The 15,444-nt window shown below is 48.3% G+C and overlaps 1 protein-coding gene across 2 annotated transcripts in view; it reads right to left on the bottom strand.

Moving 5' to 3' along the window:
• KIT (KIT proto-oncogene, receptor tyrosine kinase) overlaps positions 1–15,444 on the bottom strand; it is a 95,677-nt gene that overhangs the window by 10,511 nt on the left and 69,722 nt on the right. For both annotated transcript variants that reach the window (XM_035113018.2, XM_035113019.2), the window contains 7 exons: positions 14,939–15,053; positions 5,978–6,168; positions 5,692–5,798; positions 5,464–5,590; positions 3,890–3,994; positions 2,869–2,979; positions 442–583 (listed from right to left, as the gene is read on the bottom strand). In XM_035113018.2, the coding sequence (XP_034968909.2) occupies positions 442–583; positions 2,869–2,979; positions 3,890–3,994; positions 5,464–5,590; positions 5,692–5,798; positions 5,978–6,168; positions 14,939–15,053 (898 nt within the window). The remainder of the gene's footprint in view (positions 1–441; positions 584–2,868; positions 2,980–3,889; positions 3,995–5,463; positions 5,591–5,691; positions 5,799–5,977; positions 6,169–14,938; positions 15,054–15,444) is intronic.

Below are 15,444 nucleotides of genomic sequence, written 5' to 3'. Positions count from 1 at the left end.
CACTGATCTAATCTATAGGAAACGTGGAGACTCAGTCAAAAGTTTGCGAGGAATAATCTAAGTGCTCTCTTGAAAGACAGCCAGAATGGGAGTGCTAGACTTGAATCACAAAGTCCAGGATTCAAATTCCTTTAAAGCTTCTAAGCTTAACTGAGTAGCCCTGGGCAGGCCCCTTATCTTTCAGCCCAGACTACCTCACATGATAGTTGTTGATAGTGAAATAGGACAGCCTCTATGTACATCATCCTGAATTCCTCAGCGGAAGCATGAAATAGAATAAATGTGATAAATAAAAGCTCCCCCCCAAAAAAAAAGCCCACACAAAATGAGTACAAAGCTGTGAAAAGCAACAAAACAACTCCCCTCCCAAATGCACAAGCGCACAAAAGGTGCACTGTGATTTCCTGGCAATGACCACAAATATTGGCACCACATCCTTACTACATGTGTTCTTTTTGATAGAGAAGGTTCTTGTAGACAGCTGTTTCTTCATGCTTTGGGCAAATAAAAGAGTCACGTTTCCTTCTCAGAAAATTCAAAAGGTCACCATAGCAGCAGTATTCTGTGATGACCAGAGTAGGACCTGCAGATGCAGAGGAAGTCAAAAGCAGTGGGTGAATTTTCCATTCTGGCTCGGCATATTTAAAAACAGAAACAAACAAAAGCCCCTCGATTATTTGGCTACATGTACAAAAACGGGCCATTTCAGATCGCACTATAGAGTACTGTTTCAGCTTGAAAAGTCAGGGTGAAATTACATCAGCGGATTCTCTATTCAGGCACTGAGCCTTATTTCCAATTAAAACGATGTCATTCCCAATTAATTATTTTCACACATCAATAGGGCTGCAGTGTTAAGAAACACACACACACACACGAATTAAATAAGTCCTGTGATAATGGTGCAGACCAGACACATCTGTTTCATTCCGGAGCTCTTCCTGAAGGAAGTTATCTGTTCCAAATGCAAGCTTCTAACATTAATCCTTTTGATTCACTCGTGTTTACAGTAGACTTCTCGCTCTTATAGTAATGTTTTGGAAATGATATAAAATACATGGGCGTAGGCAAGGGGGGGCAGGAGGGGGCAGTTGCCCCCCCTAGAAGCAAAAAAAATCTGCCTTGACTATGAGACCTCCTTCTCCAGCTTCCTATCCAGCTTGCAAAGGATTTCATACCTGCACCTAAAGAATGTGAGAGAAATTCAGAGGCAGGTTCAAATCATGTATGGAACTATTTACTTCATTATTTTCTTTTACTGAGGAGGGGGCATCATAGAACCATGGAATTGTAGAGTTGGAGATGCAACAATTTCACCATCTGTTTTAAAATGTATATTGCTAACCATTATTAATTATTATTATTATTATTATTATTATTATTATTATTATTATTTTATTTATACCCCGCCCATCTGGCCGGGTTCCCCCAGCCACTCTGGGCGGCTTCCAACAAAACATCAAAACACAGTAATCTATTAAACATTAAAAGCTTCCCTAAACAGGGCTGCCTTAAGATGTCTTCTAAAGGTCTGGTAATTGTTGTTCTCTTTGACCTCTGGTGGGAGGGCATTCCACAGGGTGTGTGCCACTACTGAGAAGGCCCTCTGCCTGGTTCCCTGTAACTTAGCTTCTCGTAGCGAGGGAACCGCCAGAAGGCCCTCGGAGCTGGACCTCAGTGTCCGGGCAGAATGATGGGGGAGGAGACGCTCCTTCAGTATACTGGACCAAGGCCGTTTAGGGCTTTAAAGGTCAGCACCAACAAAATATTATAGTCTTCAGCGTAATTGGGGGCAGGAAGAGAGAACCATTCAGACAGAACTCTCTGCTGAGACAGAAAGCTAGAAGCCCCAGACTTTTCAAACGATTAAAAGGGAAATTTAAGGGCAGAATCAAATCGTCTGCGGTTCTAAAGTTTTTATATCAAAGATGTGTTTTTTCTGAATGCCTGGCTGCCTCTAAGTCATTTCAAGTACAGGATGCCTGATATTTCAAATACAGGGCTCTGTATCAGTGCTACTCTCCACTCACACAGAACCGGAACTATTTTCCATAATAGCAATAACTGCACTCGTTGATGGTGGGTGAGGTATTATGACAAGAGCACAAGTCTTCTCTCGGGGCTGTGAGGTCTCCTTTTCAGTATCCCAGAGAAGCTTGCCTTCTTTCAGGACGCACTGTTCCCTTTCCCCCTCAGCCCCAAGGGACATCCAGTGGCCACTAAGTGTGCTCAGTCATCAAACTGTCCATTGCTTTCTGCCCTCTTGTGGGTTTTTCCTTCGGTAAGTTTTGTGTACTTCTGCAAACCTTGGGGTCCCCCTCAGCCTGCAGATGCCTTCTCCTCTTGTGTGTAGAAGGAAGGGTTGCTCCACGGCACCTGTACACAGTTGGCACCTGTACATAGTTTAGATCAGCGGTTCCCAATTAGCTAAGTCCTGTGAACCTCCTGTTTTTCAAAAGCCAAGCCATGGACACCCTACATTTGAAAATTTTGATATCTCTGTGGTAGTTTTTGTTATGTGAATGGTGCCACGGACCCCCTGAGTGGGTTACGCAGACCCCCTGGGGATCACAATCCACCATTTGGGAACCACTGGTTTAAACTTTAAGATTGATGCCCTGAAGCAGGGAGGCTCCCAGTGTAATTTGGAGCAATGATTTGGTCCCGTGAAGACCATTCATGGGTAGAGGAGGGCTCTGAACATCCACAGGCGTCAGGGCTTGGCAGCACAGACTGCTCCCCACTTCTCCTCACCTGTTTGCCAACACACAAGATGCCTGAATGCCAGAATAGGACGTCTCTCTGTGTGAACATTACTAGCTTTCCCCTCAAGCCTACCCAAACTGAGCAACAGGTTGAAAACTGTACCTCCAACTGTACAGGCTCCGAGTAGATTGACAATGTTAATGTGGTTGCCAAGGTAACTCAGGACTTTCAGCTCAGACATCAGGGCTTCCTTCTCAGTGAAATGGGCGCTAGCTGGAGAGAGAAAGAGGAGAAATTCAGCGAATTTAAAAAGGGAGAAGGGAGTTGCAAAGGAACATGCCACGAGGTGCTCCAGGTTGGTTCCTGGCCCGATGTGCTTTCAGGTCTTCCAAGAAGGCTCTGCTTAAAACTAGACTTGCCACACTGGTTTCTGATCTTAGGAACATTTACTTTTAAGGGGTTCAGTAACTGGGGGGGAAAAACCTCTCTTTAATCTGATGCGTTACAGTGTTCTGACACATGGGATACATTCTTATGGTCACACAATGTGCTCCATATTTTGGAGATCCTTGGATGGCAACCCCACCTCAAAAACCCTCCTGAAGTTAGGAAAATGGCTACTGGTGTGTATGTGGGGGGAGAGTGTACCTGAAGATTCATTATGGAATATCCTTCCCAAGGAGGCACTTCCAGGCCCACACTCTACCACTTAGAATCACAGAATCAGAAGGGATTCCAGGTCATCTAGACCAACCCAGCATTCAATCAAGTATCTACAATGCCTGCCCAGCCTCTGCTTAATGCCTCTGACAAAGGAGAACCCACCACCTCCAAAAGCAGCCCGTGTTCCACTCTCAAACACTCGTACCATTAGGAAACGCCTCAAAACGTTTAGCTGAGATCCACTTCCTTGCAATTTCCACCCACCAATTCTAGTACTGCCCTCTGGAACAACAGAGAACTAATGTCCAAATATTTCCTGCATGGCAGCTCTTCAGATATTTGAAGCTGGCAATTTATGCAGGAATTCAGTGCTGAAGGCAATGAGTTTCAGATGGTTGTAGCAATGAGGTATGGTTTTCATCTTTTGGTGTGTATGTCGCTTTGGGAAACCTTGGGGTGACATGGCAAGAGAGATATTTTTTAATACGTAAAACTTGCAATGAAGGTGTTGGGAACTTACGTTTGAGCATCTTTACAGCTACTCTCATTGCTCCATCAGGTTTGAAGAGACCATAGGCAGTGGCTTCAACGACTTTCCCAAAAGCTCCAGCTCCAAGAATCTTGCCTAAAGGATTTTCAGTGGGGGTTTAAAAAACAACGACCAAACATTGAGCTGCTACCAAACAGATTAGCAGTGCAATTAAAAAACACCTGATCCAATTCCTATTTTTTAAAAGAAATTTAAATCAGGGATAGGCCATTGTAAGATCCACAAATAATGTCCCATTGAGTAGCTGCCAATTCCATTATTTCATGCATCTGGGGAGAGGGTGGGGGGCAGTAAATTTGTTACTCAAAGTCCAACACTATTAATATTTTGGGGTTCAAAGTCACAGTCCCTTATTTTCCCTTAGCTCCCCTTTGTTCCACACATCTGACTTAACCTTTCCCTCTTTGACTCCATCTCTCTTGCCTTTTATGTCTTCGGTATTTGACAACAGTTACAGGTACAAAAACCAGTAACAAAGTACAGGCATCTAAAATGCATGCTGGGGTTTAGTTGTACGTGTGACGCACTTTGGAGGGGGACTGTAAGCAGAACAACAAATTACGGAAGCAGAGTTAACTTAGAACATGGCAGTTAATGTGGACCTTTTCCTCCAGGAAAGTTCCCAACCATTTTCCTCAGCTTGTGACAGGCCGCAGTGTAACACAATGCAAGTCAAGTGGGGGGCCAGTCTGTGGGCTAGGGAAAACTCTTGACTGGTTTTATATTGGCCTGGTTCGCACATAACAACAAGCCAAACTATGGCTTAATGTACAAATACCTGTAGTAAAATAAATAAAAAACTTCCCTCAGCCGTGCTGCTGCCATGCTACCCAGAGCTTAAGCCATGGTTTGGTTTGTGTTACATCCAAACCTGGGCTTTTGGTTTGTCTTGCTCCCAGCAAACCATGAGCTGTAACCAAGACTTGCTCTTGGTTTACTGCTTGTAGTTCATCTGCAGGAGATATGCCATGAGCCCAGGTTCTCACGCAACACTAAGCCAAACCATAGTTAAGCTCTAGGTAGTGCAGGAGCAGCAAGACAAGGGGAGAAGTGAAGTGACTGTGATTTCCCTTCCAAGTCATTACACGCTTGTTTGTTCTCGGCAAGCCATGGTTACGTACAAAGAAGTCACTTGCCTAACCTTGCTCTGAAGAGGTCACAAGCTCCTTAAAGGACTTCTTTAAAAAGGAGTGCTGGTCCTACATTCCCCACCCCCTTCCAGGAACAATGCCATTCTGGTGGCACAGAGTTCTATAGGTCAAATACATGTAAACCAGGGGTAGGCAACCTAAGGCCCGTGGGCTGGATGCGGCCCAATCGCCTTCTCAATCCGGCCCGTGGACGGTCTGGGAATCAGCATGTTTTTATATGAGTAGAATGTGTCCTTTTTATTTAAAATGCATCTCTGGGTTATTTGTGGGGCATAGGAATTCATTAATTCCCCCCCCCCCCCAAAAAAAAATATAGTCCGGCCCACCAAATGGTCTGAGGGATGGTGGACCGGCCCACAGCTGAAAAAGGTTGCTGACCCGATGTAAACTAACCAAAACTTAGCCGGTTTCTCGGAAACTCCCATTTGTCGTCATAAGGAAGCTGTGTGGGATCTATGTAAACATAGTTGTTTCCATTTATTTCGTCAACTACTTTCCACTGAACCTCATATTTTGGTTTCTGGAAGAGAGATACAACCATGTTGAGTGCATAAAACCGTGAACGTAGGTAAAGGAAAACATGAAGATCGTGGGTGGTATAGCCACATGCATGATTCTTACCTGCAGATATTTGTACACAAGGATGATGACTGTGATGCACATCAGTCCTGCCGCTGCTCCAAAGCCAATTAACAAAGGAGTGAAAAGGGTGTGGGTGCTTATTTGTTCTGGAAAGACACACACAAAAGAAGCCTGGCTTAAATTTTTGCATTAAGAGACTTGGCCCGTGACTCATCAAGGAAGACGGTGTTTTATGGTATGAGCCAAAAGGTGTGTTCTCCGTCTCAGGGAGATTACAGCATAAACACAGTATGCCGTTTCAAATATCACTCGGGCTGCCAGTTACCTTTAATGGCAAAGTTGAAAAAAGCAGTGCTCCTGGCAATGTCGTTGGATGCCTCACATGCAACAGTGCCATTCTTGAACATGCTGGCATCCACGGTGCTTTCAACAACTATCTTCCCAAAAGGAGGAAAAGGCGAATCTTTATAATTGGTCTTCACATCTACTGGTGAAATGTTTGGTGAATCTGAACACCTGGAAGAAACAATTCACTTGGGTGAGCCCACTTGGTGGACAAGAGAGAAAATATCCAGAATGTTGATGCCAGGAAAATGGCAGCACCCTTTAGGTGAAGAAATGCATATTGCCTATATCATAAATCCCTGCATATTCTGCATAAACTAAACCATTCAGTATTCCATTATTACATCAAACAAAACTTGTTTGCACTGTTGAACTTATCTCAATGCTGCCAACGTTTTCAAGTGTACACAATTCCCTCCCCCATATATTCAATAAACATTTTCCAATCTTCTTTAAATGTATGTTCTTCTTGTTCTCTTATTCTATATGTTAGGTCTGCAAGCTGCACACATTCCATCAGTTTAAGTTGCCGTTCTTCTTTAGTTGGGACCTTGCTCGTTTTCCATTTTTGGACTAACGAAACATGGGCCGCAGTGGTGGCATACATATATAATCTTTTTTGACACCCAGGAAATTCCCATGTACTATACATTTTGAGTGAGTAAAACCTCATCTTAAAAAGCTTTGCCCATTCTAAGAGGGAAAATATCTCATATCTCATACTCCCCAGCATTTCCAAAGAGGTGAAACAAAACCTCTCTCAAAAAAATGTTTTCCTTTAATTTTTTGTTTGTCTCCCCCACCCACATGAGGCCTGAAGTGCATGTATAGCACCTAATGTAAGATATATACATAATTTTCTAACACAACATGCCCCAAATTATGTAAATCTTCTTAAAAGCCTACTGTGAGGGACAGGGGATATCGCGAAGTCCCTCCCCTCCTGAGTTCAAGCCCGTCCCCGAGCAAAGGGGAAAGCAGGGAGAGTTCCGATTCCAGTGGGGAAGCAGGAAGTCGTGTCCGAGGCTCAGGCAAGGTAGAGGAGCCAAGGTCCCAGGTGGGACAGGAAGGGGCAAGCAAGGGGGGAAGACCCATCCCCCCAACTCCAGAATTACGCAGGAAGAGGAGGGGCAAGAGGATGGGTCTGCCAAAGCTTTTGTGTTGGAGAAAGACGCGCCAAAAGCCATTAGGAGGTTCTGAAACCGACTGACAACATCGCTCCGTGTAAATAGCAATGACTTGAGCACTGTAAATACGCAGCACCAATAAAAGAATAAAATGCAGAGCTGCGTAGCGTCGTTACTCTGAAGTAGTCCTCTCCGGCCACTGTGACAGCAACCTCCTAATCATTTTTGGGCTACTTTGGAGTTGCCGGGATGAGCGTGTCAGAGGCGGAGAAGTGGCGGCAGATCGCTGAGCAAGCCCAGCTAGAACTGCAACAGCTGTCGCTGCAGGCGCAGGGAGAATTGAAGGCAGCTAAAGAGGAGACTAAGAAGGTCCAGGACGACCGGCTACAACTTGCGGAACAGGTGAGAGAGCTTCAGGAAAAAGAGCAGCATTTAAGGGCGGTGGCGGTAGACCTCCAAAACAAGCTGGATGCAGAGAAAAACAAGGCGGGAGGGGCACCCCAAGTCCAAGTGCTGCCAGGAAGGAGAGCCGGGACCCTAGTAAGCAAGTTCAACGGAGACCTGAAGGAGTTTCAGGGCTTTGAGACTGAGATTGTGTATGCTCTTGAGCTGCACCACGATGAGTTCCCTGATGATGAGCACAGAGTAGCGTTTATTGTGGAGCACCTTACAGGGGCGGCCAGGGAGTGGCTAAGACCGTTAATTGCAACAAGGAATCCTTGCATGAAGAATGTCAAACTGTTTCTAGAAGGTTTGAAAACGATGTATTCGTCCGATAGTCATATGGACCAGACTAAGGAGGAACTTCATAATTTACGCCAAGGAAATATGACAGTTCGCGCGTATTGGGCGAAATTCACCATGCTGGTGCACAGATTGGGGTGGGATCTGGAGTCGGCCCCGATGCAAGCGGCGTTCTACTTGGGGTTGCATGAGGAGGTGAAGGATGAGCTCTCGAGAGGTCCAAAGCCCAGTAATATGGATCAACTGAGCAAAGCGGCTCTGGCGGTGGGGGTGAGGCAGGAATCCAGGTGGAGCGACAAGCAAGCAACGCGCGCAAAGCGGGCTTGGTTCCCACGGTCGCAGGAGAAGCCACTCCCTCAACAACCCTTTCAAGCCACGCCTGGGGCCAGTCAGGACCAGGAACCCATGCAGATTGATAGCGCGCGCGCGCGGGCTTTTCAAACCCCAGCGGCGCCAAGGCGCAAGGAGGGAAGGGGTGGGAATTGCTTTCTCTGCAACTCCCCCCAGCATCTCGTCAGAGACTGCCCACATCGCAGGGAGTGGCAAGGAAAGGCGGGAACGGTTGTGCCCTTCCCCACTGACGCAGCACCACAGCAGGGAAACGGGAAAGCCTGGCTGCAGGAGACAAGGGGCGGCAGCCAGGCACAGTCAGCAGACAACAGCCCCAGCCCACCCACCCGCACAGAGAGGAGCAGAGCCAGCCCACCCCTCCCAGAGCAGGAGTGGTTCTAGAAGTGACGCTCACGCTCCCAAATGGCTATCCCCTGACAGTCCTCGCCTTAATTGACAGTGGGGCGTCAGCGAACTTCTTCTCGAGGAACTTTGCAGAAGAGCACCAGATCCAGCTTCTGCAGCTGGATTTTCCTCTGCACGTGGCAACCATTGACGGCAGAGAGCTGCTGGGAGGGGCCATCACTCATCAAACCCCCCCCATGAGAATGACGGTTGGAAGGCACTCAGAGACACTGGCATTCAACGTCACCACCATCTCAGACCCCCCAATCGTTTTGGGCATGAGCTGGCTGGCGCGCCACGACCCCTCCATAAGTTGGCATCAGAGATGCATCACTTTTGGATCGGACTTTTGCCTGGAACATTGCATGCAGCACCAACCAGGGGAGGGGCCTCCGATAGCCACGGTGGCCACCATGCACGTCAAAGGGGGTGAGGCGATACCCAAACCATACTGGGACCTGCAGGAGGTCTTCAGCGAAGCGGAGTCCGACCACCTGCCCCCACACCGGCCTTTTGACTGCCAGATCAACCTGGTGCCAGGGGCAACTATACCCCCAGCCAAGCTGTACGCCATGTCAGACCAGGAACTGGAGGATCTGCGCGCTTTCATCGACAAGAACCTCAAGCGGGGGTTCATCAGAGAAAGCAAGGCAGCAGGGGGCAGCCCGGTCTTCTGGGTGGACAAGAAAGACACGCAACAGCGCCGTCTTGTGGTGGATTTTAGACGGCTGAATTCGGTGACAGAGCCAGTGGCTTTCCCCATGCCCAGAGTGGATGATCTCCTGACAGCGGCACGCAGGGGCAAGATTTTCACCAAGCTAGACCTGAGGGGGGCGTACAACTTGATCAGGATCCGGGAGGGCGATGAGTGGAAAACCACGATGTTCACGCCTCTGGGCTCTTTTGAATATCTGGTGATGCCCTTCGGGTTGCAAGGGGGCTCAGCATGCTTCCAGGCCTTCATGCACCACGTCCTGGGGTCCCTACTCTTCAGGAAATGCTTGGTCTTTCTGGATGACATCCTTATTTACTCCAACGACCCAGTGCAGCACGTGAAGGACGTCAGGGAGGTGTTACAGCGCCTGAAGGAGAACCACCTGTATGTGAAGCTGGAGAAGTGCAAGTTTCACACCAAGGAGGTGGACTTCCTGGGCTACAAGCTGTCAGACAAGGGGCTAGCGATGGACAAGGACAAGGTGCAGACCATCCTGGACTGGCACAGCCCCAGGACGCGCAAAGATGCCCAACGCCTACTAGGCTTTGCCAACTTCTACAGGAAGTTCATCAAGAACTTCTCTCGAGTTACGGCTCCCATCACTGACTGCCTGAGAGGCAAGCAGAAGTTCAGGTGGACACCAGAGGCGCAAGCAGCGTTCGAAAGCCTCAAGAGGGTGTTCGCCTCAGACCAGAACCTGTTCCACGTGGTTCAGGACGCGCCCCTACGCATTGAGACAGATGCTTCTGATAAGGCTGTGGGCGCCATTTTGTTGCAACTGGACGCCAACAGAGAGTGGAGACCCTGTGCCTTCTTCTCCAGGAAGTTGACCCAGCCCGAGCGAAACTACACAGTTTTCGATCGGGAACTTCTTGCGATCCACGCGGCGTTCCAGCACTGGAGGCACTTCCTGGTGGGCGCCAAGCACCCCATCCAGGTGTGCACAGACCACAAGAACCTGGAGTTCTGGAGAACTGCCAAGGTGCTCAACCAGCGGCAGATACGGTGGGCAGAGTTCTTCTCGAACTTCAACTTCTCCATACACTACATCCCGGGAGAGCAGAATGTCAGGGCGGATGCCCTCTCCCGCAAGCCAGAGTACATGGAGGTGGAGGCGCCACCAGCCCCGAGGCACATTTCCCCCCCGTCGGCATGGTCCTGCGGAGCAGCAGTGGTGAGCGAGGCAGAACTCACAGCACTGACGGCAGCGGATGAATTTGCCAACCGCATCTTCAGAGAACTGAGAGGGGGGAGGGAGCAGGCAAAAGACTTTGCAGAACGCAGAGGGCTGCTTTTCTACAAGGGTGCGCTGTACCTACCCACCACCCAGCTTCGACGTACGGTCCTCAAGCAGATGCACGACAACCCAACAGCGGGGCATTTTGGAAGGGACAAGACCACTCACCTAGTCATGAGACACTTCTGGTGGCCAGGGGTGAGGGAAGATGTTCGAGACTATGTAAGGGGCTGTAACACCTGCCAGCGGGCGAAGGTGGTCAGAGCAGCGCCGCCAGGGTTGCTGGAGCCCTTAGCCACGCCACACAGGCCGTGGGAAGTGGTGTCCATGGACTTCATCACAGATCTGCCTTCGTCCAGGGGTAAGACTGCAGTGTTGGTGGTGGTGGACCTCATGTCCAAAATGTGTCACTTTATACCGTGTGCCAGGGCAGTCTCGGCAGAAGAGACAGCCAAACTGTTTGTTGATCACGTTTTCAGACTGCATGGATTACCTTTAAGGGTTATTTCGGATCGTGGCCGCCAATTTGTTTCCAGGTTCTGGCGGCGGCTCATGAACCTCCTGCAGGTGGAGGTCAGCTTGTCAACGGCTAGACACCCGCAGACCAACGGACAAGCGGAGAGGGTCAACGCCATTCTGCAGCAGTACCTGAGATGCTACGTCAGCCAGCGGCAAACGGACTGGGTGGATCGCCTGCCACTAGCAGAATTTGCCTACAACAATGCAGTGCACGTCTCCACAGGGGTGTCGCCCTTTAAGGCCAATTACGGGCGCGACCTCAGATCTTTCCCAGAGAGGGAGGGGGAGGGGGAGGAGGAGGGCCCGCAGGCTGAGGATTGGGCAAAGGAACTGGAGACGGTGCACCAGCAGCTCAGAGAACACTTGGAGAGGGCCAAGGAAGCGTACAAAAAGGGGGCAGATCGCCACAGGCGACAAGGGGAGGTCATCAGGGTGGGGGACAAGGTGTGGTTGTCCTCGGAGGGCCTTCCCACCAGAGGAAGGTGCAAAAAGCTGGCACCCAAATGGCTGGGCCCCTTCACGGTCACGCAACAGGTCAACCCGGTGGCATACAGGCTGGCACTGCCAGAGGACATGAGGGTGCATCCAGTGTTTCATAGATCGCTGCTGTCGCCGTACAGGGAAAGCAGCAGGCTCCGAGACAGCGAACAAACCCCCGAGGGAGGGGGGGAGAGGGAAGGCAGGGAGCAACTCAATGAGGCCACGGCCATCCTGGATTCAAGGTGGGGGGTGGGGGGCCTGGAGTACCTCATGGCATGGGAGGATGCTCCACCGTCCCAGAATGAATGGGTCCCCGCCACTCAGATACAGGAGGAATTCTTGGTGGAAGAATTTCACGCCCTCTTTCCCCACAGACCCAAGCCCTGGCACATGGAAAGGGAGGGGGAGGAGGAGGAGGCACGGGAGAACAGCTCACCATGGCGCTGGGAAGCGGAGTTTGAGGAACCAGAGGATGAGATATGGGTGTCGCCAAGATCCACCCAGTCAGAGGAAGGAGCAGATTGGCAAAACATTTTTACCCCCACCAGCTCTGACGCCACGGACTTTTTGGGATTCCCGTCCTCCCAGGCGGAAGGGGGGGGCTCGCAGGACTGGGGGGAGGTGTTCACACCAACGGGCTCGGAGAGCACCGAGTTTTTAGGCTTCCAGTCGTCACCGACACCTGGGGGGGGCCTGGGGAGGGGTGAAGGAGAGCTTGGGAGGGGGGTGGATGTGAGGGACAGGGGATATCGCGAAGTCCCTCCCCTCCTGAGTTCAAGCCCGTCCCCGAGCAAAGGGGAAAGCAGGGAGAGTTCCGATTCCAGTGGGGAAGCAGGAAGTCGTGTCCGAGGCTCAGGCAAGGTAGAGGAGCCAAGGTCCCAGGTGGGACAGGAAGGGGCAAGCAAGGGGGGAAGACCCATCCCCCCAACTCCAGAATTACGCAGGAAGAGGAGGGGCAAGAGGATGGGTCTGCCAAAGCTTTTGTGTTGGAGAAAGACGCGCCAAAAGCCATTAGGAGGTTCTGAAACCGACTGACAACATCGCTCCGTGTAAATAGCAATGACTTGAGCACTGTAAATACGCAGCACCAATAAAAGAATAAAATGCAGAGCTGCGTAGCGTCGTTACTCTGAAGTAGTCCTCTCCGGCCACTGTGACACCTACTTTGCATCTTCCACAAAGTATGACTTTAGATTTCATGGTCTTATCCCATTTCTCTTCTCATTAATTTTCAGAATACATATAACAGGAAAACAAAAGTGTCTCAACAAAATGCTCACAGCCTCTAACGACAATTCATTAAAAACGTTACAATAATCCAAAGGGTAATATATTTAATGTTAGATTGCAAAGTAGCATAAATGGTGGCGCATTCCCAGTGGCTATATTTTCCTTTGTGCCATGTTGCACTTTCAGCCAAGATGGCAGCAGGCACCATTCTCTAGGAAATCTCCTCTCTGAGCAAATTAAGACCAATCACTCAAGGCCCCGTTACCCTGAGACTCTGACCTTCCCACAACTACCCAGGGCCTTTGTAGAACTAAGATCCCAATAGATGCCCTCGACATATTTAGAGGGGAGATATTGAGGAATTCCCCATATGGATCGCTAAAGTATGCATGGATGCAATCAGGTAGAGGACATCTAACACTACCTGCTGATGTGCCCCCTGTATACAACGCCCAGAGGAAAATTTATATTGCCAATTCTTAATTGGTTTCCAGGTTGAACTCCTAGCAGATGAACATCTATATATTATACACCAGGTAGCCAGATTTGCGGATTAGTTCCAGCTATGTGAACACACTCTAATATTAAGTAGAAGAGTTTGGATTTGATAAGTCTTAATGTTGTAAATTTCTTTTTATGTTGCAAACGGCTACAGGTTATGTGTATGATTTAAGATGAAAGTTTCCTTTTTTTCTCTGTTGTCCATTGCAAAGGCCTCTGGCTATATACAATAAAAATTGACTGACTGTCCAGTCAGCTTCTTTATATATGGATTGGAATCGGGCAGCTGTTTTGTCTCTTGCTGTAGGGCAGCAAAATGTCTTGGGCTGGGCCTGAAGGATCTCTGCAGGAACCTCTGCTTCTGATACAGAGAAAACTAAGGCTGTCCTAAAAGTGGTTTTCATTATCTACTACAATCTCACAATTTAAAATCCTTTTTAGGATGGAGCATATATACAGAGTTGAGAAACGTTGCCCGTTGCTGTGGATGAAAAATGCACACCTCAAAAGTATACTTAGGAAAGAATAACTTGTGAAAAATGATTCATACAGGAAACATATTATCTGCTAGCAAGAAAGTCTTTAGAACGCTGTCAAAATAAGCAAGTGCTTTATAATCTTGTTTGCAAATCCTCTACCTGCACTGAAAGTACATACAATCTTCTTAGAAACTTGGTAATTACCTTTGTAGTTAATTCTCTTCCCCCACCACAAGCTTACAAGACACATTTACCCTATAATCTACTGTGTGTAAATGAAAATCTAATTACCCTGTGTCCTGGAAAATTGTGTTGTTACATGATAAATCCAAAAGATAATAGCCATACACGGGAGCTATTTTGTAATTGTCATTCTATGGGGTTAAATCATTAGGGCCAAGAACAGCCCGGCTGCAAGTGGGTGTAAGCCCTTTGAAGTCCATGTTTGGCCCTTAATGCTTAGTCATAAATTATAGTGACTCCTTCAAGAAAAGAGGAAGTAGCGAACCACAGAAAAGTCCCACCATAAGTAAGGCTACTTAGGATAGTGAGTGTGTTAGAAAGCGGAGTCCTCCTAGCCTAAGCCAGTTCGCTGAGATGCTGACTGATCCCTCAGTTGCCAACCAATGGGCAAAGGAAACATGGGATCTATTCCAATGAATTATTTCATTGGAATAGATCTATTCCAATATGCTCATTTGCCTTCAGTAGCAGTAAAGCTCTGCTGGATAAAATGTAATTGCCTCTGGCCTATTTTGGGGGGATCCTGCAACGTGTTCAAGTTGTTACTCTGCTAACTATCCATTGGAATCTACCCTGGATCAATACTGAGTAGTATTTCAATGACACTTTTGTGGCAACACAACTGGCTGACAGCCTCTGTTAGGCACTGGGGGCGGGCAAGGTTGGGAAACCAAGCCATCAAACCCATTCCTCACTTTTCAAGCAACTCTCCAGTGGCTGATTCAGAGCTGTAGAGCACAATGACGTACAGGCACAACATTTCTTTATTTTGTTTTATTAGAAAAATACTATCATTTGTATCGCCCTTGCCCTTCTACCAAATATGAACACGCCACTCATCTGAACATTTGTTTCTGAGCATATTAATTTATTGCGCTGAAGATCGAACCCAAAGACAAAACGCATGATGGAAATTATTTGGCTCACTCACCTTTGCTCAGCTGCTGTGCAGAAATACCAGTCTATTTTCGGGGCAGGGTACCCAGCAGCCACACAGTGAAGCATGCCATTGCTAAGCCTGTCTGAAGCAACAATTTCCGGTTTGGCTGAAAATAAAACGGACAGATATATAGTCATTCCTTAGATCTGCTTATGACTGGGCATTCATACTTTGGCCCAAATACTAGAAATATGTCGAAAACGTGTGCCAATAAATTAAGCATCTGCCCCCAAGGCAGTCATGAATGCTTTGCCTACAAAGCCCTACTGAACACAGTGCTACTTCTGAGTAAACATGTGTTGGACGTGCAAAATGAAACATAATATTCATCTTTGGAAATGCTCATCATTTCCCCCAGGCATCAAAGCATTTTGCAGAGTTTACCCCAGCAAGTCTTGCTAGTTAACAGCACTCGAAGGACAGAACTAGGTGTTCTATGGTCGCTTTGTGTCCTGAAACCACGGGTGCTGCTTCTCTTCAAAATCCACCCCACTGCC

This window comes from Zootoca vivipara, chromosome 9 (assembly GCF_963506605.1).
Source record: "Zootoca vivipara chromosome 9, rZooViv1.1, whole genome shotgun sequence".
In the NCBI taxonomy this organism is placed as follows: domain Eukaryota; kingdom Metazoa; phylum Chordata; class Lepidosauria; order Squamata; family Lacertidae; genus Zootoca; species Zootoca vivipara.
This window is presented reverse-complemented; position numbering and strand designations above follow the sequence as displayed.